Source organism: Drosophila ananassae, assembly GCF_017639315.1.
Source record: "Drosophila ananassae strain 14024-0371.13 chromosome 4 unlocalized genomic scaffold, ASM1763931v2 tig00000054, whole genome shotgun sequence".
NCBI lineage: Eukaryota > Metazoa > Arthropoda > Insecta > Diptera > Drosophilidae > Drosophila > Drosophila ananassae.
This window is the reverse complement of record NW_025319037.1, coordinates 3,327,945-3,354,194: the sequence shown is the minus strand read 5'-3', so window position 1 is coordinate 3,354,194 and position 26,250 is coordinate 3,327,945. Positions and strand designations below refer to the sequence as shown.

The window sequence follows — 26,250 nt, the reverse complement described above, 5'->3', positions numbered from 1 at the left end:
GGAAAAACTTGGTATGAAAATAATTTCAAAAAAATATGTTGCTGTTAAATTGAATAGATTGGTTGTCAAATACCAAGCCGAAATTAAGAAGCCGAAGAGTGACCTTTTAGTGTTCAAAGATACTCTGAATAACATTTTTTATATTGGAGCATGTAAATGCAATTTGACGGCAGCTCAAAGTAACTGCGGTTTGGTTCCAGAACGCCTGAAAGAGTTTATGCACGATCAACATAATTAGAGAAGACTAACAATTGATGCATTTCTGATGGAAATTTAAGAGCAAGGGACATCGTCATCAATGCCAACATACGAACATACCGATGATACAACATACGTACCGATGATGGTTGATGAAGATGTTATGAATAGAAGCACAAATTCACAATACACAGAAAGATACGATTGTTTTAACTTTGCCTTGATATGTGACAGATTTGGTGTGTCTGATAGAGTAGCGTCAGCATTGGCAACCAGACTTTTCAAAGATTTTGAAATGAAAGATCAGCATGGCAAACCTCTTATCATGGATAAATCGAAAGTTCGTAGAGAAAGAGTGAAATGCAGACGAACAGTGCTCCGCAAAAGGTTTGACATTTTGAATGGTGAAATCATATTAAATTTATTTATTTATCTATTGTTAGGTGGTGAGCGACTTTGAGAGAATTGCTTTGAAAAATATGCCTCCTGTTGTATTTCTAATGGTATTTCTAATCATATTTTGCACATTCGGAAAATATCTTGCTATCAATGTTGTTTGATGATAGGAAAGAGGTGCGCGACACTGCTATCAAAAAAATTTTACGATATCGAGACAATGTTGAAGATCCATCGGAACTTAGAGAATATAAAAAACCGGATATAAACTTCCATTGCTTTGATTACACGAATATGATTGATTTGAATGATATAAATAACGATAACGGAACGTAACGTAATGATAAATAAATACATGATGTATAATACATAACATACAATAAATAATACAAATGCTATTTAATAGAGTGTATATGCAAGCAAAATACATAACATTAAATGAGAATGAGAAAAAACGTACGAATAGTAAAAATGCTCAAATTGAGTGATTTACTCAAAAATTCATAAAATCCATAATTTTCCATAGATTTTCATTATCAATAGCTTATTTTAGCAGTAAAAGTGTAAGCTTTGATTAAAAAAATTCAAACAAAACTTATCTTCGCAATTTATATTTTTCGTGGGACGATATCTAAATTTTTTCAGTTGAATTCACTCAAAAAAATTCATTTTTTTACATGTTCGAGCCTCTACCGCCTGAAATTTCCAACGAATCGAAAAAATAATAAAATGGAAGTTGTAGCAAACTCAATTACCATTAAAATAAGTGCTCATTCCATAAAATCGGTTCATTATAACGCGAGATATACCTAAAAAAATCTGCACATCTCCAAATATCCAAAAAAAAATTTTTCAAAATAGAATTTAAAAAAAATTTTACCATAAAAAAATGTATGAAAGTCATTTTCGTGTTTTTCGTACTAGACCTACATACATCAGAAAATCGTAATAATTGACGAAAGGCATATTGGGTGTAAACTAGTGTTATTGATAGACAATGTGACCTTTTTGGCCGATGCCGAAGTGATGTAAGATATTCCATGTGCCATTGTTTCCAGAAGCCTTGCAGCATAGCTTGAGTCTGTTGCCAATAATCCAAACGGTTGATTGGTACATTTGATAGATCGCATTCTGGTGCTGTCGCCTTCTGGACGACTAATGGGGAAGTGTGCTGGCGACAGATAGTAGAGAAAAGTGGACGTGAGTTGACCACAGTTTCTATTTGGGCGAGAAGAGTGTGCCTTTTCTCAAAAGTGAGGACATTATTGCCAATGACTCTATAAAGGTGCAATTTGACAGAGCGCACAGATGATTCCCATTTGCATGTGGGGGAATGAAATTCCAGTTAATTCCTTCGTCTGCCAGGCCTTCGGTACAGCGTTGTTGTGTTCGTCTGACTTCAGAAGAGTTTGCATTTCGTTTAATGCCCTTTTTGCCCCGATGAAGGTTCGCCCGTTGTCGCTATACATTTGCGAGCATTTTCCGCGGCGAGAGATGAATCGTCTGAGTGCCGCCAAGAATGTGTCGGTTGTAAGATCTGTAGCCAATTCCAAATGCAAGGCAGCAGTGGCTAGGCATACGAACAGACAAATGTAACCTTTTTCTTGCGTGGACTTCGTCCCTTGTGAACCTTGATGGTGATTGGCCCGGCATAGTCGCAGCCAGTGTTTGCAAACGGGAATGCCTGCCGAACTCGGTCAGACGGCAGACCTGACATGAATTGGTGAGATGTGTGTTGGCGTTTTTTAAAGCATTTTAGACAGTCATGCGTGATATTTCGAATGAGGTTGCGTGCGCCAAATACCCAGTAGCGTTGGCGGGCGATCACGAATAACACCGATACACCAGGATGTAAGTGAATCCGGTGCTCATGTTCCAGAATGAGCTTCGTTATGCAATGAGATTTGGGCAGAATTATTGGACGCTGCACATCCGCTGGCAGTTCTGAGTTACCTAAGCGACCACCCACTCGCAGGAGTCCATGTTTGTCGATTTGCGGTGAGAGAGTGCCCAATTTTGATTTGTGCCCCAAATCTTGCTGGTTGAGGAGTCGCTTGTAGTCAGCTTGGAATTCGTCTTGAGCAAGGCACAGGTACAGGATTGGTGCGTCATGGATTTCCTCAAATGTCAGCGTAGCGATGTTGGATATTCTGCGATTGCGTCGGATGAACTTGAGAACGTAGGCGAGAATACGAAGTAGCTTTGGCCAAGAGGAGACACGGTCGATCAGTTGGCCCAATAGTGAGGTTTCAGTGTTAGAGTTCTCATAGTTGTGAATGCAGAACCTTTTACTTCAGCCTGGACTTGTTCATCTGAAATAAAACTAGAATGTGGAGAGTTAGGTGTTTTTACCCATTCAGCTTCGGTTAAGTATAGCCAGTGTGGCCCTTTCGACCATAGGTTGTGGTTTACTAAGTCAGCAGCTAGCATGCCCCTTGAATCGCAGTCAGTAGGGTTGTCATCTGATTTGACATGATGCCAGTGATCTCGTGGAATGATGCTGAGGATTTCAGCAGTGCGGTTTGCGACGAAAGTCTTCAGTTTGGCAGGTATGTGCGGGAGCCAAGCCAAAACCATGGCAGAGTCGCACCAGGCGTGAACAGTGACGTTGTAGTTTTTCAGTGCAGTTTGGACTGAGTTGATGAGTCGACTTAGTGGCAGTGCGCCGCACAATTCCAGGCGTGGAAGTGATTGTGTTTTGAGCGGTGCAACACGAGTCTTTGCAGCTATAAGAGTAACCTGTATGTTACCATCAGGGAGAGTGACTCTACTATAAACGACAGCGGCGTAGGCTTTTATAGATGCGTCAGAGAAGGCGTGCAATTCGATTGTGTCAGTAGAGTTGCCAATGTAGCGTGGAACCTCAAGTTGATTGAGCGTGTTGATATCGTGCTTGCATTTGAGATACCAATCTTCCAGGTTGAGCGGTAGCGGGCTGTCCCAGTCTAAGTTGAGAACCCAAAGTTCTTGGAACAGGATTTTGAATTGAATAACCATTGGAGCCAGCAATCCAAATGGGTCGAAAATGCGAGACACGTCTGATAAAACTTGCCGTTTTGTAATCTTTCCCACGCTGGGCAAAGATACCTTGTATGCCAATGTGTCCGTGTGCGGTTGCCAATGAATTCCAAAAACCTTGTTCGTAGTTTCGAGTGGACTGTATGATGTGTTGTTTGTGATTGTTGTCTCAGGGTCGACAACGCGGTTGCTGTTGGAAATCCATTTTACAAGTTCGAGTTGAGCACATGACATTAGTTGAGTTAGTTCTTGTTTGTATTGTAGAAGCTTCTCCTCGGTGTCAGCTCGTCAGCAACATAGAAATCTTCAAGAAGAATGCGCGCAGCAGTTGGATACAAATGTTGGTAGTCTCTGGCCAGTTGCTCAAGAACCCGTACAGCCAGAAATGGTGCACACGCATTGCCATAGGTTACAGTGCAGAGTTGGTAATGTAGAAGTGGAGCTGAAGGATGTTCTCTCCAAACGATACGTTGATAGTTGCGGTGATGCTTGTTGATCCAGGTTTGCCTGAACATCTTGATAATGTCCGCAGAAATTTTTATGTTCGTATTTATGTATGCGAAAGCGTACGCATACATCGAACAGGTTTCGTTGAATGCTCGGCCCAACGTTCGGTGTCCTTTAAAGATTGACCTGAAGAATCTTGGAATGAACCGTCAAAAACTACTCGTAGTTTCTTTCCAAGTACAGGGTGATGTGGCATGTAGAATACCCTTCCATCGTTGGTGAGAATTTCGTCAGGGTTCAATTGGCGCATGTGACCTAGAGAAATATACTCTTGAATAAATTGTACATACCGTGAGTGTAGATTTGTGTCTCTATGTAGACGGCGCTCCACAGAAGAAAAGCGAAAATGCTCTTCAACCTTAACATTTTCAGGATCATGGTGAGTGTTGATTTGGGAGTCCTCGATTTCCCAAAACCTTTGTTAAGTAGCATGGATATCGACTGTAGACAAAAATGACGTGGTGATTGATGGATTTTGATACGCAATCGATGTGATAACCCATCCGAAGATTGATGAAATACCTATTATGTTGCATTGCGCATCCAGCTTCCTGTTGCCGGTTAAAATAGCCCATACAGAATCGGTGCCTAGTAGAACGTCTATAGGAGATGCCGAGTTGAATTCAGTGTCTGCAAGCGGAATCCCATTGAAGATCTCAAGCGCAGATGCATCGATGTTGTCCCTTGCCAGCGTAGATATGATTTTTCCTAGAATATGACCTTTTACTTGTAGCGAGTGATCAGAAACTTGAGACTTGTGAGTGTGCTGACTCCCCTCGTGGTACAGCCTTGATTGAAGAAATGCCGGAAATGAGAATTCGGCCAGGAACCCGACTAAGCCCTAATACAGCGTTCCGATACATATGATAACTCCGAGCTCGTGTCGAGTAGCACCCGGCAGTTTGTGTATGTACCTTGAGAGTTGCGGATGTGTACCAATGCAGTCGGCAATGTGCATGTTCGTCCTACTTGCCCATGTGACAACAGGGTTGGCGTGAGTAGTGCCTGTGACATGTGACTCGCAGTCACCGATGTTGTGCCTGGATCCTTGCGATCGCTTGAAGACGTGGTTGTGATTTGACCCTCGTTGGTCTGCATAGCATGCGTGTGTATGAGTGTGTGGTGTCTGCTGCCACACTGCTGACAGTTGCACTTTGAGCTATAGTTTGATGACTTGTGACCAGGTTTGAGACAGTTAGAACAGAGCGATTTGTGCTTTACAAAAAAATGGCGTTGATCGATAGACAAACCAATGAATTGAGGACACTTAGACATTCCGCATTACAATTTACGCATTTTGTCAGCGCAGCAGTTACCATGGCTCTGCTTGACTTCTTGTTGTTACCATCCTGTCTCGGTACAGGATCGCTTTGACATAGCTCAAATTCTTCACATCGTGCTTCCAGGAACTTGAAGAACTCTTCGACTCTTAGTGAATTTAAGGGGGGGTTAGGGTCTGAGCGAGCAAAAAAAGACACATTTTCATGTTTTTTTTTTGAGGATCTGGTAAACATCTATTTATTTAAACTATTTTTAGATTGAAGTACAACATATGAAGAATGTTTTGTAAAATTTTCAGAAAAAAATAATAAGAACTACGGCAATGGCGACCATTATTAGCAGGCTCCTCGAAAAAAAGTTGCATTGCGGTGCCCCTCATATATCGGTTGTAGATTATCTGAAATCAAAAAATTAAAGTTCTATCGTTAGATAGACATTTTCCCCAGGTAACCCTGGGAGGGTTTTTAGAAGATCCGATTTTTAAATTTTTGGGAACACTTTGAAGTGAAAAACGTGATTTTTGAGGAAAAAAATCGGCTAATTTGTTATTTAAAAAATATAAATTTAAACAAATTTGGAAAAAACTCTCCAGGGATACCTGGTCAATTATGTTGGCAAGAAGTGGTAAAAATTTCAAAACGATCGATTCAGTAGTTTTGAAGTTATGATGGGCACCGACTTTGAAAAAGTGAGTTTTGGGAAAAACGCTTTGAAGTTTTTCTCTCCGTTGGCCTGGCTCGGAGGTGGGGTTGCTAAATTCGCTGTATCTTTGTTAATAATGCACCTATCCATCTAAAATTTGGACACAGTATTATTGAAAGGTTCTTTAATAAGAAAATAAAAAAAAAAAAAAAAATCGAAAAAAAAAATTTTTAAAACCCTAACCCCCCTTAAAGCACGGCTTGCATCTACCCATTTTCGGCGTGACTCTGGATCGATTTTATTCAGCAATAAATGGATAACCCAGCTGTATCGGTCCATATGGCCAATGGAGTCCAATGCACGGATGACCTCATTTGCACCATCTGATACGCTACGCAATATGGATACCTCTCTATTGTTAGTCGATGGTAGCTCCATAAAGATGTCAAACAGGTTGTGAATAATTTGACGTGGTCGATCGTATCTCGCATTGAGGCGCTCCCAAGCGTTGTCATATGCGGTCTCAGAAATCGGCAAGTGGCGTACCAAACTTGCAGCCTCATCTATGAGAAACGATTTTAGATAGTGGTATTTCTGTTGCTTGCTATGTACAGTGCTTATATACAGTGCTTTGAAGGCTGGCCATACCTTGTAAAAGCCACCAAACGGTTTTATGTGAATTTTCGGTAATTCTGTCTCCCTTACTGGTGCCGCGGCTTCAGCCTGGGTTGGTGTTAAAGTTGCTTCGAGGCGTTCGAAGAACTCTTGTTGTTGCTGCACTAAGCGAGAAATAGCGTCGTTGTTAGCTATTGAGTCTCCTTTTGCATGTCTCTTTGTTGTTGGTGTTGTCGGCTCCTGTGAGCGCTTGAGGGAAAATAAAAGCGCACGGGCTTTTAGGTACTTCGCCTCATACATGCCGTAGTCATCCGCAGGATCAACCCAGCCCTCGACGTCAAGCACGCTCAGATCATCTCCGGCAAGTTCGAAATCATTCCAAACTTTGTCGGGCCTGACTAGCAGTACCTCCACGTCAACGCCGATTGATGCGGAAGAGTTTTCTGCTGTGTATAGCAGTTTGGTGAGGCTGGATTTGAGACGGCCCCTCACTCCCTTTATCCGTTTGAGTTGTTCCATCGCAATGGTACTTTACTTTTAGTTACTAACAATAACGTATCTGGCTCTGAAGGATCAATCCCATGATGATGATTAACATGGATATTTATTGAAATTAATTGCTGGTGCAATCACTCGACTTCGCCATCTGTCACAACCAAAGGCAAAGCAAAAACTAAAAACGCAGCTAACTTGCCACAGACGCTTCTAGAACATTATTTTTTAAGTACATAAGGAAAGAACAATTACAGATAAATTCAGTGGGCCCAGTTTTCAAACAGAATAGATAATTAAGGCATTTTTCAGTGTGACCATTTAAATGAGGCGAGTGTGGCCGTTCGTGGATTGCAGTGTGAACAATTATTGATAGACAATCAACAGGGACTGAACAACCAAAAAAGTTCAATGAGATTATGAGCGTAAAAATGATCGTACGAATAAGAGTAAGATTCTGTCTGGGGCATCCGAGGGCCTATCGCAAGAAATTTTCGTTGTATGAAATGAGAAGTCTAGGTTAGGTTAGGTTAAGGCGGTGATCCCCCCCCGCTTCCACTTGAGCCGCTGGGGCTCCTTGTGTTACCGCTGGGGCAAGGGTTTCACCTAAGTGTTACCCCCCCCTTCCTGTCTACAAGGATGCATGTATGCCAAGACTGTGTTTGAGTCTGCTGCGACCAAGTGCCGGGCAGTGGCAAAGGAGGTGCGTGACCGATTCCACCTTCTCTTCATCCATGCAGCTCCTGCAATAATCATTGTCGAATTGTACATACCGTGAGTGTAGATTTGTGTCTCTATGTAGACGGCGCTCCACAGAAGAAAAGCGAAAATGCTCTTCAACCTTAACATTTTCAGGATCATGGTGAGTGTTGATTTGGGAGTCCTCGATTTCCCAAAACCTTTGTTAAGTAGCATGGATATCGACTGTAGACAAAAATGACGTGGTGATTGATGGATTTTGATACGCAATCGATGTGATAACCCATCCGAAGATTGATGAAATACCTATTATTTTGCATTGCGCATCCAGCTTCCTGTTGCCGGTTAAAATAGCCCATACAGAATCGGTGCCTAGTAGAACGTCTATAGGAGATGCCGAGTTGAATTCAGTGTCTGCAAGCGGAATCCCATTGAAGATCTCAAGCGCAGATGCATCGATGTTGTCCCTTGCCAGCGTAGATATGATTTTTCCTAGAATATGACCTTTTACTTGTAGCGAGTGATCAGAAACTTGAGACTTGTGAGTGTGCTGACTCCCCTCGTGGTACAGCCTTGATTGAAGAAATGCCGGAAATGAGAATTCGGCCAGGAACCCGACTAAGCCTTAATACAGCGTTCCGATACATATGATAACTCCGAGCTCGTGTCGAGTAGCACCCGGCAGTTTGTGTATGTACCTTGAGAGTTGCGGATGTGTACCAATGCAGTCGGCAATGTGCATGTTCGTCCTACTTGCCCATGTGACAACAGGGTTGGCGTGAGTAGTGCCTGTGACATGTGACTCGCAGTCACCGATGTTGTGTCTGGATCCTTGCGATCGCTTGAAGACGTGGTTGTGATTTGACCCTCGTTGGTCTGCATAGCATGCGTGTGTATGAGTGTGTGGTGTCTGCTGCCACACTGCTGACAGTTGCACTTTGAGCTATAGTTTGATGACTTGTGACCAGGTTTGAGACAGTTAGAACAGAGCGATTTGTGCTTTACAAAAAAATGGCGTTGATCGATAGACAAATGAATTGAGGACACTTAGACATTCCGCATTACAATTTACGCATTTTGTCAGCGCAGCAGTTACCATAGCTCTGCTTGACTTCTTGTTGTTACCATCCTGTCTCGGTACAGGATCGCTTTGACATAGCTCAAATTCTTCACATCGTGCTTCCAGGAACTTAAAGAACTCATCGACTCTTAGTGAATTTAAGGGGGGGTTAGGGTCTGAGCGAGCAAAAAAAGACACATTTTCATGTTTTTTTTTTGAGGATCTGGTAAACATCTATTTATTTAAACTATTTTTAGATTGAAGTACAACATTTGAAGAATGTTTTGTAAAATTTTCAGAAAAAAATAATAAGAACTACGGCAATGGCGACCATTATTAGCAGGCTCCTCGAAAAAAAGTTGCATTGCGGTGCCCCTCATATATCGGTTGTAGATTATCTGAAATCAAAAAATTAAAGTTCTATCGTTAGATAGACATTTTTCCCAGGTAACCCTGGGAGGGTTTTTAGAAGATCCGATTTTTAAATTTTTGGGAACACTTTGAAGTGAAAAACGTGATTTTTGAGGAAAAAAATTTAAACAAACAAGAAATTTAAACAAATTTGGAAAAAACTCTCCAGGGATACCTGGTCAATTATGTTGGCAAGAAGTGGTAAAAATTTCAAAACGATCGATTCAGTAGTTTTGAAGTTATGATGACTTTGAAAAAGTGAGTTTTGGGAAAAACGCTTTGAAGTTTTTCTCTCCGTTGGCCTGGCTCGGAGGTGGGGTTGCTAAATTCGCTGTATCTTTGTTAATAATGCACCTATCCATCTAAAATTTGGACACAGTATTATTGAAAGGTTCTTTAATAAGAAAATAAAAAAAAAAAAAAAAATCGAAAAAAAAAATTTTTAAAACCCTAACCCCCCTTAAAGCACGGCTTGCATCTACCCATTTTCGGCGTGACTCTGGATCGATTTTATTCAGCAATAAATGGATAACCCAGCTGTATCGGTCCATATGGCCAATGGAGTCCAATGCACGGATGACCTCATTTGCACCATCTGATACGCTACGCAATATGGATACCTCTCTATTGTTAGTCGATGGTAGCTCCATAAAGATGTCCAACAGGTTGTGAATAATTTGACGTGCTCGATCGTATCTCGCATTGAGGCGCTCCCAAGCGTTGTCATATGCGGTCTCAGAAATCGGCAAGTGGCGTACCAAACTTGCAGCCTCATCTATGAGAAACGATTTTAGATAGTGGTATTTCTGTTGCTTGCTATGTACAGTGCTTATATACAGTGCTTTGAAGGCTGGCCATACCTTGTAAAAGCCACCAAACGGTTTTATGTGAATTTTCGGTAATTCTGTCTCCCTTACTGGAGCCGCGGCTTCAGCCTGGGTTGGTGTTAAAGTCGCTTCGAGGCGTTCGAAGAACTCTTGTTGTTGCTGCACTAAGCGAGAAATAGCGTCGTTGTTAGCTATTGAGTCTCCTTTTGCATGTCTCTTTGTTGTTGGTGTTGTCGGCTCCTGTGAGCGCTTGAGGGAAAATAAAAGCGCACGGGCTTTTAGGTACTTCGCCTCATACATGCCGTAGTCATCCGCAGGATCAACCCAGCCCTCGACGTCAAGCACGCTCAGATCATCTCCGGCAAGTTCGAAATCATTCCAAACTTTGTCGGGCCTGACTAGCAGTACCTCCACGTCAACGCCGATTGATGCGGAAGAGTTTTCTGCTGTGTATAGCAGTTTGGTGAGGCTGGATTTGAGACGGCCCCTCACTCCCTTTATCCGTTTGAGTTGTTCCATCGCAATGGTACTTTACTTTTAGTTACTAACAATAACGTATCTGGCTCTGAAGGATCAATCCCATGATGATGATTAACATGGATATTTATTGAAATTAATTGCTGGTGCAATCACTCGACTTCGCCATCTGTCACAACCAAAGGCAAAGCAAAAACTAAAAACGCAGCTAACTTGCCACAGACGCTTCTAGAACATTATTTTTTAAGTACATAAGGAAAGAACAGTTACAGATAAATTCAGTGGGCCCAGTTTTCAAACAGAATAGATAATTAAGGCATTTTTCAGTGTGACCATTTAAATGAGGCGAGTGTGGCCGTTCGTGGATTGCAGTGTGAACAATTATTGATAGACAATCAACAGGGACTGAACAACCAAAAAAGTTCAATGAGATTATGAGCGTAAAAATGATCGTACGAATAAGAGTAAGATTCTGTCTGGGGCATCCGAGGGCCTATCGCAAGAAATTTTCGTTGTATGAAATGAGAAGTCTAGGTTAGGTTAGGTTAAGGCGGTGATCCCCCCCCGCTTCCACTTGAGCCGCTGGGGCTCCTTCTTTTACCGCTGCGGCAAGGGTTTCACCTAAGTGTTACCCCCCCCTTCCTGTCTACAAGGATGCATGTATGCCAAGACTGTGTTTGAGTCTGCTGCGACCAAGTGCCGGGCAGTGGCAAAGGAGGTGCGTGACCGATTCCACCTTCTCTTCATCCCTGCAGCTCCTGCAATAATCATTGTCGAATTGTACATACCGTGAGTGTAGATTTGTGTCTCTATGTAGACGGCGCTCCACAGAAGAAAAGCGAAAATGCTCTTCAACCTTAACATTTTCAGGATCATGGTGAGTGTTGATTTGGGAGTCCTCGATTTCCCAAAACCTTTGTTAAGTAGCATGGATATCGACTGTAGACAAAAATGACGTGGTGATTGATGGATTTTGATACGCAATCGATGTGATAACCCATCCGAAGATTGATGAAATACCTATTATGTTGCATTGCGCATCCAGCTTCCTGTTGCCGGTTAAAATAGCCCATACAGAATCGGTGCCTAGTAGAACGTCTATAGGAGATGCCGAGTTGAATTCAGTGTCTGCAAGCGGAATCCCATTGAAGATCTCAAGCGCAGATGCATCGATGTTGTCCCTTGCCAGCGTAGATATGATTTTTCCTAGAATATGACCTTTTACTTGTAGCGAGTGATCAGAAACTTGAGACTTGTGAGTGTGCTGACTCCCCTCGTGGTACAGCCTTGATTGAAGAAATGCCGGAAATGAGAATTCGGCCAGGAACCCGACTAAGCCTTAATACAGCGTTCCGATACATATGATAACTCCGAGCTCGTGTCGAGTAGCACCCGGCAGTTTGTGTATGTACCTTGAGAGTTGCGGATGTGTACCAATGCAGTCGGCAATGTGCATGTTCGTCCTACTTGCCCATGTGGCAACAGGGTTGGCGTGAGTAGTGCCTGTGACATGTGACTCGCAGTCACCGATGTTGTGTCTGGATCCTTGCGATCGCTTGAAGACGTGGTTGTGATTTGACCCTCGTTGGTCTGCATAGCATGCGTGTGTATGAGTGTGTGGTGTCTGCTGCCACACTGCTGACAGTTGCACTTTGAGCTATAGTTTGATGACTTGTGACCAGGTTTGAGACAGTTAGAACAGAGCGATTTGTGCTTTACAAAAAAATGGCGTTGATCGATAGACAAACCAATGAATTGAGGACACTTAGACATTCCGCATTACAATTTACGCATTTTGTCAGCGCAGCAGTTACCATGGCTCTGCTTGACTTCTTGTTGTTACCATCCTGTCTCGGTACAGGATCGCTTTGACATAGCTCAAATTCTTCACATCGTGCTTCCAGGAACTTGAAGAACTCATCGACTCTTAGTGAATTTAAGGGGGGGTTAGGGTCTGAGCGAGCAAAAAAAGACACATTTTCATGTTTTTTTTTTGAGGATCTGGTAAACATCTATTTATTTAAACTATTTTTAGATTGAAGTACAACATTTGAAGAATGTTTTGTAAAATTTTCAGAAAAAAATAATAAGAACTACGGCAATGGCGACCATTATTAGCAGGCTCCTCGAAAAAAAGTTGCATTGCGGTGCCCCTCATATATCGGTTGTAGATTATCTGAAATCAAAAAATTAAAGTTCTATCGTTAGATAGACATTTTTCCCAGGTAACCCTGGGAGGGTTTTTAGAAGATCCGATTTTTAAATTTTTGGGAACACTTTGAAGTAAAAAACGTGATTTTTGAGGAAAAAAATCGGCTAATTTGTTATTTAAAAAATAGAAATTTAAACAAATTTGGAAAAAACTCTCCAGGGATACCTGGTCAATTATGTTATGTATTATGTATAAAGATGTCCAACAGGTTGTGAATAATTTGACGTGGTCGATCGTATCTCGCATTGAGGCGCTCCCAAGCGTTGTCATATGCGGTCTCAGAAATCGGCAAGTGGCGTACCAAACTTGCAGCCTCATCTATGAGAAACGATTTTAGATAGTGGTATTTCTGTTGCTTGCTATGTACAGTGCTTATATACAGTGCTTTGAAGGCTGGCCATACCTTGTAAAAGCCACCAAACGGTTTTATGTGAATTTTCGGTAATTCTGTCTCCCTTACTGGAGCCGCGGCTTCAGCCTGGGTTGGTGTTAAAGTTGCTTCGAGGCGTTCGAAGAACTCTTGTTGTTGCTGCACTAAGCGAGAAATAGCGTCGTTGTTAGCTATTGAGTCTCCTTTTGCATGTCTCTTTGTTGTTGGTGTTGTCGGCTTCTGTGAGCGCTTGAGGGAAAATAAAAGCGCACGGGCTTTTAGGTACTTCGCCTCATACATGCCGTAGTCATCCGCAGGATCAACCCAGCCCTCGACGTCAAGCACGCTCAGATCATCTCCGGCAAGTTCGAAATCATTCCAAACTTTGTCGGGCCTGACTAGCAGTACCTCCACGTCAACGCCGATTGATGCGGAAGAGTTTTCTGCTGTGTATAGCAGTTTGGTGAGGCTGGATTTGAGACGGCCCCTCACTCCCTTTATCCGTTTGAGTTGTTCCATCGCAATGGTACTTTACTTTTAGTTACTAACAATAACGTATCTGGCTCTGAAGGATCAATCCCATGATGATGATTAACATGGATATTTATTGAAATTAATTGCTGGTGCAATCACTCGACTTCGCCATCTGTCACAACCAAAGGCAAAGCAAAAACTAAAAACGCAGCTAACTTGCCACAGACGCTTCTAGAACATTATTTTTTAAGTACATAAGGAAAGAACAGTTACAGATAAATTCAGTGGGCCCAGTTTTCAAACAGAATAGATAATTAAGGCATTTTTCAGTGTGACCATTTAAATGAGGCGAGTGTGGCCGTTCGTGGATTGCAGTGTGAACAATTATTGATAGACAATCAACAGGGACTGAACAACCAAAAAAGTTCAATGAGATTATGAGCGTATAAATGATCGTACGAATAAGAGTAAGATTCTGTCTGGGGCATCCGAGGGCCTATCGCAAGAAATTTTCGTTGTATGAAATGAGAAGTCTAGGTTAGGTTAGGTTAAGGCGGTGATCCCCCCCCGCTTCCACTTGAGCCGCTGGGGCTCCTTGTGTTACCGCTGGGGCAAGGGTTTCACCTAAGTGTTACCCCCCCCTTCCTGTCTACAAGGATGCATGTATGCCAAGACTGTGTTTGAGTCTGCTGCGACCAAGTGCCGGGCAGTGGCAAAGGAGGTGCGTGACCGATTCCACCTTCTCTTCATCCCTGCAGCTCCTGCAATAATCATTGTCGAATTGTACATACCGTGAGTGTAGATTTGTGTCTCTATGTAGACGGCGCTCCACAGAAGAAAAGCGAAAATGCTCTTCAACCTTAACATTTTCAGGATCATGGTGAGTGTTGATTTGGGAGTCCTCGATTTCCCAAAACCTTTGTTAAGTAGCATGGATATCGACTGTAGACAAAAATGACGTGGTGATTGATGGATTTTGATACGCAATCGATGTGATAACCCATCCGAAGATTGATGAAATACCTATTATGTTGCATTGCGCATCCAGCTTCCTGTTGCCGGTTAAAATAGCCCATACAGAATCGGTGCCTAGTAGAACGTCTATAGGAGATGCCGAGTTGAATTCAGTGTCTGCAAGCGGAATCCCATTGAAGATCTCAAGCGCAGATGCATCGATGTTGTCCCTTGCCAGCGTAGATATGATTTTTCCTAGAATATGACCTTTTACTTGTAGCGAGTGATCAGAAACTTGAGACTTGTGAGTGTGCTGACTCCCCTCGTGGTACAGCCTTGATTGAAGAAATGCCGGAAATGAGAATTCGGCCAGGAACCCGACTAAGCCTTAATACAGCGTTCCGATACATATGTTTACATATGCAGTTTGTGTATGTACCTTGAGAGTTGCGGATGTGTACCAATGCAGTCGGCAATGTGCATGTTCGTCCTACTTGCCCATGTGGCAACAGGGTTGGCGTGAGTAGTGCCTGTGACATGTGACTCGCAGTCACCGATGTTGTGTCTGGATCCTTGCGATCGCTTGAAGACGTGGTTGTGATTTGACCCTCGTTGGTCTGCATAGCATGCGTGTGTATGAGTGTGTGGTGTCTGCTGCCACACTGCTGACAGTTGCACTTTGAGCTATAGTTTGATGACTTGTGACCAGGTTTGAGACAGTTAGAACAGAGCGATTTGTGCTTTACAAAAAAATGGCGTTGATCGATAGACAAACCAATGAATTGAGGACACTTAGACATTCCGCATTACAATTTACGCATTTTGTCAGCGCAGCAGTTACCATGGCTCTGCTTGACTTCTTGTTGTTACCATCCTGTCTCGGTACAGGATCGCTTTGACATAGCTCAAATTCTTCACATCGTGCTTCCAGGAACTTGAAGAACTCATCGACTCTTAGTGAATTTAAGGGGGGGTTAGGGTCTGAGCGAGCAAAAAAAGACACATTATCATGTTTTTTTTTTGAGGATCTGGTAAACATCTATTTATTTAAACTATTTTTAGATTGAAGTACAACATTTGAAGAATGTTTTGTAAAATTTTCAGAAAAAAATAATAAGAACTACGGCAATGGCGACCATTATTAGCAGGCTCCTCGAAAAAAAGTTGCATTGCGGTGCCCCTCATATATCGGTTGTAGATTATCTGAAATCAAAAAATTAAAGTTCTATCGTTAGATAGACATTTTTCCCAGGTAACCCTGGGAGGGTTTTTAGAAGATCCGATTTTTAAATTTTTGGGAACACTTTGAAGTAAAAAACTTGATTTTTGAGGAAAAAAATCGGCTAATTTGTTATTTAAAAAATAGAAATTTAAACAAATTTGGAAAAAACTCTCCAGGGATACCTGGTCAATTATGTTATGTATTATGTATAAAGATGTCCAACAGGTTGTGAATAATTTGACGTGGTCGATCGTATCTCGCATTGAGGCGCTCCCAAGCGTTGTCATATGCGGTCTCAGAAATCGGCAAGTGGCGTACCAAACTTGCAGCCTCATCTATGAGAAACGATTTTAGATAGTGGTATTTCTGTTGCTTGCTATGTACAGTGCTTATATACAGTGCTTTGAAGGCTGGCCATACCTTGTAAAAGCCACCAAACGGTTTTATGTGAATTTTCGGTAATTCTGTCTCCCTTACTGGAGCCGCGGCTTCAGCCTGGGTTGGTGTTAAAGTTGCTTCGAGGCGTTCGAAGAACTCTTGTTGTTGCTGCACTAAGCGAGAAATAGCGTCGTTGTTAGCTATTGAGTCTCCTTTTGCATGTCTCTTTGTTGTTGGTGTTGTCGGCTTCTGTGAGCGCTTGAGGGAAAATAAAAGCGCACGGGCTTTTAGGTACTTCGCCTCATACATGCCGTAGTCATCCGCAGGATCAACCCAGCCCTCGACGTCAAGCACGCTCAGATCATCTCCGGCAAGTTCGAAATCATTCCAAACTTTGTCGGGCCTGACTAGCAGTACCTCCACGTCAACGCCGATTGATGCGGAAGAGTTTTCTGCTGTGTATAGCAGTTTGGTGAGGCTGGATTTGAGACGGCCCCTCACTCCCTTTATCCGTTTGAGTTGTTCCATCGCAATGGTACTTTACTTTTAGTTACTAACAATAACGTATCTGGCTCTGAAGGATCAATCCCATGATGATGATTAACATGGATATTTATTGAAATTAATTGCTGGTGCAATCACTCGACTTCGCCATCTGTCACAACCAAAGGCAAAGCAAAAACTAAAAACGCAGCTAACTTGCCACAGACGCTTCTAGAACATTATTTTTTAAGTACATAAGGAAAGAACAGTTACAGATAAATTCAGTGGGCCCAGTTTTCAAACAGAATAGATAATTAAGGCATTTTTCAGTGTGACCATTTAAATGAGGCGAGTGTGGCCGTTCGTGGATTGCAGTGTGAACAATTATTGATAGACAATCAACAGGGACTGAACAACCAAAAAAGTTCAATGAGATTATGAGCGTAAAAATGATCGTACGAATAAGAGTAAGATTCTGTCTGGGGCATCCGAGGGCCTATCGCAAGAAATTTTCGTTGTATGAAATGAGAAGTCTAGGTTAGGTTAGGTTAAGGCGGTGATCCCCCCCCGCTTCCACTTGAGCCGCTGGGGCTCCTTGTGTTACCGCTGGGGCAAGGGTTTCACCTAAGTGTTACCCCCCCCTTCCTGTCTACAAGGATGCATGTATGCCAAGACTGTGTTTGAGTCTGCTGCGACCAAGTGCCGGGCAGTGGCAAAGGAGGTGCGTGACCGATTCCACCTTCTCTTCATCCCTGCAGCTCCTGCAATAATCATTGTCGGGGACTGCAAGCCTGGCCGCGTGTTCACCTATCAGCCAGTGCCCAGTTATTGCCCCAATCGCTAGGCTGCAGTCTGGTCTGGTGAGAGCAATAAGTCTCGCTGATCTTTTCTGAGAGCGTGTCGGCCAGATCAGACGAGAGGTTCCACAGGTCTGGAGGTTTCTCCATTTCCTATTGGCTGCCAGGTCAAAAAAACTCCCTGCACTTTAGCCTGCAAGTAGCCAAGGGTATGCCTACTAGTTCTTTATCCGGTAGGAGAGGGTATGTAGTCCCTGCCCTAGCTAGTTCGTCTGCAGCGCAGTTTCCCTCGTGATCCCTGTGACCGGGAACCCAAATGAGGTAGATGTCATGCTGTTTACCCATCTCGTTGAGAGATCTGCGACAGTCATTGACTGTCCTGGAGTTGGACGAGAATCCGTCCAGTGGCTTGAGGGCTGCTTGACTGTCTGAGAAGATGCATATTGTATCCCAATTGCCCCTTAGTGCTGGGGATTCCAGTGCTTCCCTAATAGCTACTACTTCAGCCTGGAAAACACTGCAGTGGTCAGGGAGTCTGAAGGACTCCTTTAGGCTCAAATGTTCACAAAAGTAGTCGCCTCCCACCTGGCCGTTAATTTTTTATCCATCTGTGTAGATATGAATGGAGCCCTCCGGTCCCGGTGTCCGGGCGTCCCATTCCTCCCTCGAGGGGATGATGATTCTGTAATTATTGGTGAGTTGGTCGATGGGCACGCAGTTGTCCGTGCCCCCCTCAGGCATGAAGTGATGTAGGTTCAGTCTGGTATGACCAAAACTATTCTTGCTCCATAGATACGCTGCGTCTTCCTGAACCTCTCCCTGCATAAGGAGTTGTCCAAGGCTGGCCACCAGACCACAACTCCATAGAATAAGATTAGTCTGATGATCGCTGTGTATAACCATCTGACTATCTTGGGGGACATTCCCCATTTCAGGACTTCCACCTTGCGGCAGGTATAGAGTGCTATTGCCGCTTTCTTAGTCCTATCTGCGGTGTTCAGCTTCCAGTCCAGTTTTCTGTCTAGAGTGATGCCTAGGTACTTCGCACTATCACCAAGAACTAGTGATTCCCCTAGAAGTTTCGGATGCCTTAGATTCGGTATTTTGTACTTCCTGGTGAACAGCACGAGCTCTGTCTTGGACGGATTGACTCCCAGCCCGTTCTTTTGCGCCCAGGCCGACAGAACTTCGAGCTTCCCTGTCATTAGGTCGCATAGCGTCTGTGGGAATTTCCCCACGAAGGCAATAGCAACATCGTCCGCGTACGCAATGATCTTACATCCGCCACCCTCTAAGGATCGCAGTAGGCTGTTAACCGCTACGTTCCAGAGTAGTGGTGAGAGTACACCTCCTTGTGGGGTGCCCCTCTTGGCGTATCTTCGAATAGTCGAACCTCCAAGAGTAGCCTCGACACTCCTGTTGACCAGGATCTGCCGTATTAGGTCAATTGATCGGTCGTCTATTCCAAGTCCCGTCAGTGCATCAATGATTGAGCACGGCAAGATGTTGTTGAAGGCCCCTTCTATGTCTAAAAAAGCAACAAGTGCGTATTCCTTAAAGTTGATCGCTCGCTCGGCGATCATAGTGATTTCGTGCAGGGCTGTTTCTGTTGATCGGCCCCTTTTGTAAGCATGCTGAGAGCATGAGATGTCCCTTGGGTTAATGGTTAGTTGGAGATGGAGACTCAAGAGTCTTTCCATAGTCTTAAGGAGGAAGGATGAAAGACTTATAGGTCTGAAGTCCTTAGGGGTGCAGTGAGATGGTTTGCCCGCCTTGGGTATGAATACAACCTTCGTGCACAGCCACGCCTTTGGTACCATACCAGTAGTGAAGACTGTGCTGAAGATTTTCTTGATCCATTTCCTTAGGTTAATACCGGCCCTGGATAACTGAGCCGGTATAATACCGTCTGGGCCCGGAGATTTGAAGGGTTTAAAGCTTTCTATTACCCACTTAAGATTTCTGTCAGTAAGTAAGTAGTTGAGTAAGCCCTGATTGCCCTGGCTACGCATCCTCTGGGTTGTTTCTTCCGATGAGCAACCCGGGAAGTGTGCGTTGACAAGGGTCTCCAGGGATTCCTGGCTTGAGGTTGTCCACCGCCCATCCGTGTTCTTAATATAACCTACGATGGGGGCTGTAGTAGAGAGAATCTTTTTTAGGCGGGCGGCCTCTGATGTCTCCTGGATATTGGTGCAGAAATTGCCTGAGTTCAGCTTTATAGGCCTCCCGCTCGTCGTCTGTGTTGGTACGGTACGCGTGGTTAAAGGCCCTACGGGCATTTTTCTTGAAGGGGGCTAGCGACGAGGTACACCATGGAGGCTTCTTCGATCTGCTGCTATCTAATCTTTTCTTGGGGCAGGCCCTATGGTGTGCTTTTGCGCTTGTCGCAGTAAGCTTTCCTACCATGGCGTTGAGCCCCTCGTAGGTCTCGATAGTCTCTGAAGGTGGTTCACCTAGGGATCTATCGAGTATTTTTTTATAGAGCTCCCAGTTTTCCTTCCTAGGGTTTCGAACTGCTTGCTTGGTGACGTTTTCAAAATTTACGGCTACCTCAATGTAGCGGTGGTCTGAAAAGGAGTGTTTGTCTAGGACTCTCCAGCTGGTGATTGCATCAGCCAGGGAGTGCGAGAATAGTGTAATGTCAAGAACCTCTCTCCTGTTCTTGACGACGAAGGTGGGTTCTGAACCTCTGTTACCCACTAGAAGCTTAGAGCTGAGGATAAAATCGAAGATTGACTCACCCCTCTCATTTGTGTCCGTGCTTCCCCACTGACTATAATGAGCGTTGGCATCGCATCCTATTAGTATGTCGATTTTCCTCTTCTCGCTGTCTTCCACTAGCCGCCTAAGTAGCAAGTGCGGTGGGGGTCCTGTTTGGTCATGACCCATATACGCCGAGCATATTCTTAGATGGCCGCCTTGGCCTTCTATCGATGCGGCTACATGATCTTCATTGCTGAAATTTGGTAGCAAGAAAATGTTAAGGCTCTTTTTTGGGAGAATGCATGCTCGCTTTTTACCTGTTACATCGGCTGTGTACAGCCTGAAATCCGACGCCCCCAAACCGAGAATCCTGTCTCCATGGATCCAGGGTTCTTGGACGAGGGCCACGTCAGCTCCACTCTCTGCGAGATGGAGCAGGAGGGCGGCGGATGCCACCTTACTGTGATGGAGATTTATCTGCAGGAATGTCAGAGACATCCTTTAGATTTTCCACCACAGTAACCTCAGCCTTGGTGTCGGAGCCTAGCAGTGAATCCTCCTCCATGCTGACGCCCCCAAGAGCCCTTGCCAAGTCACTCTCCTCTGAGGTGTACCCTTTCAGAATGTCCTCCTCCACATCTGACATTCCATCTGGGCGGACCTCTTCGGTCGGTTCCCCCAAGTCTAGCTCCTGTGCGTCTGTCTCCAAGTCGATGCTCGAACCCGTACTTAATACGGCTACCAGCACCCTCCAGGATCCTAGCAGTCTCCTCATTTAGAGTGAGAACGACCTGCCTTCTTAGTCCCACTGCTTCCTCCACCTTGGCGACTCTCCAGTCCGCCATAGGGAGTGTGGGATTGCACATTTTGAGCATGGCCAGTATGGTAGCAGAGTCCGCCGGCTTCTCTGTCAGCCATACGCGGGCCCTCGGTTTGCTGGGGATCTTGTCCCAGTCCACCGCCTCCAGACTGGCTCCTGGGTAAACCTCTCCAAGCGATGCAATCATGCGCTTGTAGAGGCTTACAGACCTCGCATCTTGGCACGCTATCACCTTGATGCTACCTTGGTACCACCCTGCGTTTTCGCAGTCCGGTGGAGGTCCTCCGTTCTTGAGCATCTCCTCCATGAAGCGCCCATGCAGCACGTTCACCACCCTCCGCCAAAGCTCCTTGGGAATCAGGCCATCTTTGGAGCCGATGTCAACGACCCCAATGATGGTCCTGCCCTTAGTAACCTCTGCGAAGGATCTGTTGCTCTGTTGCGTCTGCACCTTTTTTTTTCTTTGCTAGGGGCGCTTTATGATCTCAGCCTGGTCGGGGTTGGATTCCTCCGATGAGAAGTCTATAATGAAACAAAAACTGATGAGCAGTGCTGGTTTTGGAGTTTTGGGGTTCCTATCGACCAAAGGGATGCACCAAGCCTGCATGAGGCCTTATAGGACCCTGCCCGCTCAGCACAGTTAAGTGCAGGGCACGATAGGAGAAGAAGAAGCAAGAAAAACAAGAGGAGCGGACAGAGGATGAAATTCCTCCAGCAGCGACGAGCAGGACAAGGAGGACCACATGAAGAACACATGTATGCCAATGCCCAAATTGCCATTATGTATAATAAAATCCTACCTCAAGCTTACTTTTAAGCGCTGCTTGAAAAATACTTACTTCTGTTGGGATATCACACGTATTGCGACACGCATGCCTTAGCTTGTAGCTAGCTCGTGAAGACACTATAAATAGCCGTAGAATTAAAAATTTTCTATGTGCGTTGAATCGGAATGAGTAATATAGTAATATAATGAGTATATAATATAAAATAAAGGTATTGCTTACAATAGATGCATTTTATCCAAACATTTGCCAAAAGTTGTTTGGCTTGGGAGAAATTTTCGTGAGTAATATAGCAAATTAAAGGTGTTTGCTTACAATAGATGAATTTTACCCAAACATTTGCCAAATGTTTTATGGCTTGGGAGAAATTTGCGTAAATGTCAAACACTTTTGATTCACCAAATTGGAGATAGTGGGGACATTGGTGTCACCAGGCAAAATTTTTATAAACATAGATTCTGCTCCAAAATATGTGACGATTGGAACCTCAAGCATCCCAAACCGACATTTCAAAAGGAAAATCGATTTTTAAAAAATTTCGCAAATTTAAAAGTTTGTCAAGTCCGTGTTAGCCTTATTTTTTCTTTTAAAATGATTAAAAAATTTGAGTATGCTTGTTACTAAAATTTAAGCAACGTTTAAATTATTATAAACAATTCAAAAAACTCGTAAATTTAAAAAACGAGTTTATAACCAAATAACTTTACAACCAATTTACCTAACTTCACATGTTATACTTCGTTAGAAAGATTCTTTAAATATTGTTTTCACTTTCTTTAATATCAAATATCCAAATCGTAAGAAAAAAAAAATACACTGACAAGATATTTTTTTTTTAAGAAAAAATAAGAATAATGGGACAATAAAAATATAAGCACGTGCCGGGTAAGCATATTTTATTTATTTTATGTGTAATCTTTTATACATTCATAGCATTTTTTGTCACCAAAATTGATATCAGATATTTTGGGCATGGCGGGTTCGCCATCGTTATTTTACCTCGTCAAGAGGTTTTTTATCACCGGCACTCATTTCATGCCTGCGGGAGTCAGCCTTGGAAACGGTGGGAGCTCTTGAAATTACTGACGCGAACTACGATGTGGCTTTTGACCTATTGCGCAATCATTTTACTAATCGGCGTTTAAAATTCCAGGCTCTTGGCGGCGTAATTACCAGCTAACCAAGTGGGCGAGGTAGATTGTCCAATACCGATCTGAGGAACGATACTACGAAGTGAGGCGTCTGACTCGCTGTTTTGTTTGTCAAGAGGATGGCCATCTCGCTCGCGGATGCTCAGCTTCCCGCTGTTCGACATGCAATCACCGTCATCATATTTTGTTGCACCCTCGCGGGCAGGTTTTACCAGCACGAGTCTCCCATCCCATCGGTGCAGTTTCTGTTGCGAACCCATCCCGCTCAATTAACACTGTTGTGAACCAGGATCGCTGAGCTAGTGCTTCTGCCAACAGCCAATTTACTCGTTCGTAGTCGATTTGGAGCCTTCCTGCCCTGCCGAGTTTTATTGGATTCCGGTTCACAAGTGCACCTCATCTTGTCGCGGCTGGCGATTTAACTTCAGCTTGGCCCCTTAAAATGTTCCACAACGGTGGCCGAATTCGGCATCTCTGAGTTTGAAACGGATAAAGAATCTATTAATGTGTGCGTGAAGTTCCGCTTCAGCACGTATTCTGTAGAAATTGAGCTTTTGTAGCCTCTCACACTACACATTAGCGAGTGGACCTTCAGAAACTCGTCTACTTATTAGGCTACTGTTACTATTAATGGCGTAACAAACACGTTTTTTTCAAAATAAATGTACAACGAATAGTCTCAACGACTCCGAAAAGCATCAACCTTTTAGAATGTCTTTTAATTGAAACATTCTATTTTGAATATTCACCAAAAATACACTGCTTAAAAAAAGAAAAGTAAATTGTATAAAGCAGCTGTTGGCTGCTTAATATGATCTAATAACCCACCTCTGATAGACGTCGCCAGATATCACCGTAATTGGGCCAGAAGCCAAAATCAGCAATATCAGAGGTAAGAATGTCTGACTGACTGACAGCGAGCTCAGAACATAGCATGTTCTTTAACATTGACCTTACCAGCTAACCATAGTTAAGCCACAACTTATATAATTAACTGATCTTATAAAAGATTACCTGGTCCAAAATAAAGACAGTTGTGAATACAGAGTAAATCGGTTCGTTACTCAGTGTTAAGTTACGGCACTTAAATCCAACCTACTTCGAGTGTTGCTCCTGTGAAACGGACCACAAGTAGGACCCTCCTTAACCAACCTACTTCGAGTGTTGCTCCCGTGAAACGGTCCACAAGTAGGACCCTCCTTACCTAACCTACATCGTGTGTTGCTCCTGTGAAATGGACCGCCAGTAGGACCTGCCAATATGTATCCATCGCTGTGTGTTTCTCCCGTGAAACGCACCGCACTGCAGGACCTCTCAATACTGAAACAGACGAAACCTCTTACCACCACCACCATCGGTACTTGAGGACAACCAACCAGGACTTTGAATGTCTCACCTCAACCTGTGCCTGATCACAGCAAGCGCCTGTTCAACCCGAGCAGACCTTTTGAAGAACATTAGGCACAACCTTATCGAACCCTCGCATTGAAGATCGATATCAATAAATCGTTAACGCAAAATCGAACAAATCAACATAATACTATAAAAAATAATGGAGAATTATGACCAGAGAGATATATTAAATAAAAATCGTTGGTCACAAGTTTCAAAGCTCTTAACCAGATTTCCATCAAGCTTAATGACCATAAAAAAAGATACAACTTAGTACCTTAGTACTTAGTATCTTAAACACACCCTTATCAGTCAAATTCACAAGATTTACACAGTAGAGGCAGAAGATTCCAAAAGTGAGAGATTTGTGAGGAAAAAAAATTTACAACAGAAATCTAAAATTTGGGAAAGCTTCTTAAAGCATCGTATATTGATGCGAGATTGCCAGCCGAACACGCTGATAAATTCAGCTCACAAGCGGCAATTAATAAAATGTTTAAAAATTAAAAGCATGGACATCTTAAAATCATACTAGAAGCAGGCAGTTTCTTAACAACAAACAAAGTGGCGGCTTTACACGGTGACGGTAGATACAATGTAGTACTGAAATAACTGGATTGTCGTATGGGCCACTCTGAGTTAGGCGCGGCTCGCTGAGGCCATGATGAGTGCAATTGTCTTTGTTATGGACCAGAGCATATCTTTTATAAGACCAGAGAATTACATATGTTTGGCATGCTAGTTACTAGTTTTGGGTTTGCTGACTTAGATCGCTTGGTATTGGGTTTCTGCTGAGCTCGCTGGAGCTTTCACCAGTTTTCGTGGCCGCTGTGACGGGCCTGACCTGATGGCATTCCATCCGAAAATATGTCCTCATATTTTTTAACAAGGTCTGTGATGGCCTTTGTAAAATGTTCATTATCAGGACTTAGTGCTAGCTTAGTGCCCGAAGGCCAATCCAGTTAGAGACAATTCTTCATCGGTTCTGCCATTTTTTCAACAGTACAGTTAGCCGTTAATTCATCATTATCTCTGCTTTCTTCTGATTCTGTGCCCTCCTCGCAAGTATTGCGATACTGCTTCCAAAAAAGAAACAAAGTCTTCTCTTATGCATGTTTCGGGAAAAATCGATGAATCTGAATACATATCTGAATACTAATCTTTAACGAGGCACATTATTCTCCTATAATTTTTTGTTTATTTTCTTGGGAACAACCACTATCCAATAGTAGACAATAGGTTCAATTATTATATTTTTACAGAAATTCCACTTTTTTTTATGGCGCGGTTTCCACTGCATACGTACAGCCCACTTCCCGTCCAACCGACCGAGAGACGCTGCCGCGCAACGTACGGCTCGAATCGCGGGTATAGATCCGGGTATAGAGATAGTTTAAGAGAACAGCAGGAGTAAGATATCACGAGGAAGAGTGTTGCACAGATAAGGCGATTAGTATTAGGGATTTAAGATTGTTAGTGAAGCAAAGTGACAAGATGTGGTAAAGACCATTGTAGTCCGTACATTATACCCTGAACGGATCGGGTTGGGCATGTGTCGAACTATCATATCGATAAGAAATCAGCCGAACCACCATACCACCAGTACTTGAGAAAAACCAGTCCAGGACTTCAAGCACCCCACATCAACTCCAGCCTGATCACAGCAAGCGCCTGGTCAACCCGAGCAGTACCTTGCAGAATCCAGGAAAAATTAGTCAGACTATTTACGTTCTTTGACTACGACTCCGGGACCTACCACTACTCCCGCGAGTTCACTTTTGATTCACCAAATTGGAGATAGTGGGGACATTGGTGTCACCAGGCAAAATTTTTATAAACATAGATTCTGCTCCAAAATATGTGACGATTGGAACCTCAAGCATCCC

At 43.5% G+C, this 26,250-nt stretch overlaps 4 protein-coding genes across 9 annotated transcripts; all 4 read right to left on the bottom strand.

Annotated features, from left to right (window-relative positions):
• Window positions 1-5,539: 5,539 nt before the first annotated feature.
• LOC116655094 lies at window positions 5,540-7,440 on the bottom strand. Of its 3 annotated transcripts, XM_032452168.1 has the most exons (3): window positions 6,691-7,440; window positions 6,451-6,605; window positions 5,540-5,797 (listed from the first exon to the last, which is right to left on the bottom strand). In XM_032452168.1, exons 1-3 carry the CDS (start codon window positions 7,174-7,176, stop codon window positions 5,794-5,796), a joined length of 645 nt encoding a protein of 214 aa, XP_032308059.1. In that variant the 5' UTR covers window positions 7,177-7,440; the 3' UTR covers window positions 5,540-5,793. The 3 variants fall into 3 exon arrangements, with proteins under 3 accessions (XP_032308059.1, XP_032308058.1, XP_032308060.1); XM_032452167.1 differs by having other exon boundaries at window positions 6,451-7,439; XM_032452169.2 differs by lacking the exon at window positions 6,451-6,605 and having other exon boundaries at window positions 6,691-7,439.
• Window positions 7,441-9,046: 1,606 nt separating this feature from the next.
• LOC116655099 lies at window positions 9,047-10,926 on the bottom strand. Of its 3 annotated transcripts, XM_032452186.2 has the most exons (3): window positions 10,180-10,926; window positions 9,940-10,094; window positions 9,047-9,306 (listed from the first exon to the last, which is right to left on the bottom strand). In XM_032452186.2, the coding sequence occupies exons 1-3, from the start codon at window positions 10,663-10,665 to the stop codon at window positions 9,303-9,305; spliced, it is 645 nt and encodes a 214-aa protein (XP_032308077.1). In that variant the 5' UTR covers window positions 10,666-10,926; the 3' UTR covers window positions 9,047-9,302. The 3 variants fall into 3 exon arrangements, with proteins under 3 accessions (XP_032308077.1, XP_032308076.1, XP_032308078.1); XM_032452185.2 differs by having other exon boundaries at window positions 9,940-10,926; XM_032452187.1 differs by lacking the exon at window positions 9,940-10,094.
• A 738-nt stretch (window positions 10,927-11,664) lies between these two features.
• Window positions 11,665-13,991, bottom strand: LOC116655100. Of its 2 annotated transcripts, none has more exons than XM_032452188.2 (2): window positions 13,239-13,991; window positions 11,665-13,153 (listed from the first exon to the last, which is right to left on the bottom strand). In XM_032452188.2, the coding sequence occupies exons 1-2, from the start codon at window positions 13,722-13,724 to the stop codon at window positions 12,806-12,808; spliced, it is 834 nt and encodes a 277-aa protein (XP_032308079.1). In that variant the 5' UTR covers window positions 13,725-13,991; the 3' UTR covers window positions 11,665-12,805. The 2 variants fall into 2 exon arrangements, with proteins under 2 accessions (XP_032308079.1, XP_032308080.1); XM_032452189.2 differs by having other exon boundaries at window positions 12,539-12,799; window positions 13,239-13,989.
• Window positions 13,992-15,659: 1,668 nt separating this feature from the next.
• On the bottom strand, window positions 15,660-17,022 carry LOC116655101. Its single transcript, XM_032452190.1, has 2 exons — window positions 16,276-17,022; window positions 15,660-15,836 (listed from the first exon to the last, which is right to left on the bottom strand). Exons 1-2 carry the CDS (start codon window positions 16,759-16,761, stop codon window positions 15,681-15,683), a joined length of 642 nt encoding a protein of 213 aa, XP_032308081.1. The 5' UTR covers window positions 16,762-17,022; the 3' UTR covers window positions 15,660-15,680.
• Between the last annotated feature and the right edge of the window lie 9,228 nt (window positions 17,023-26,250).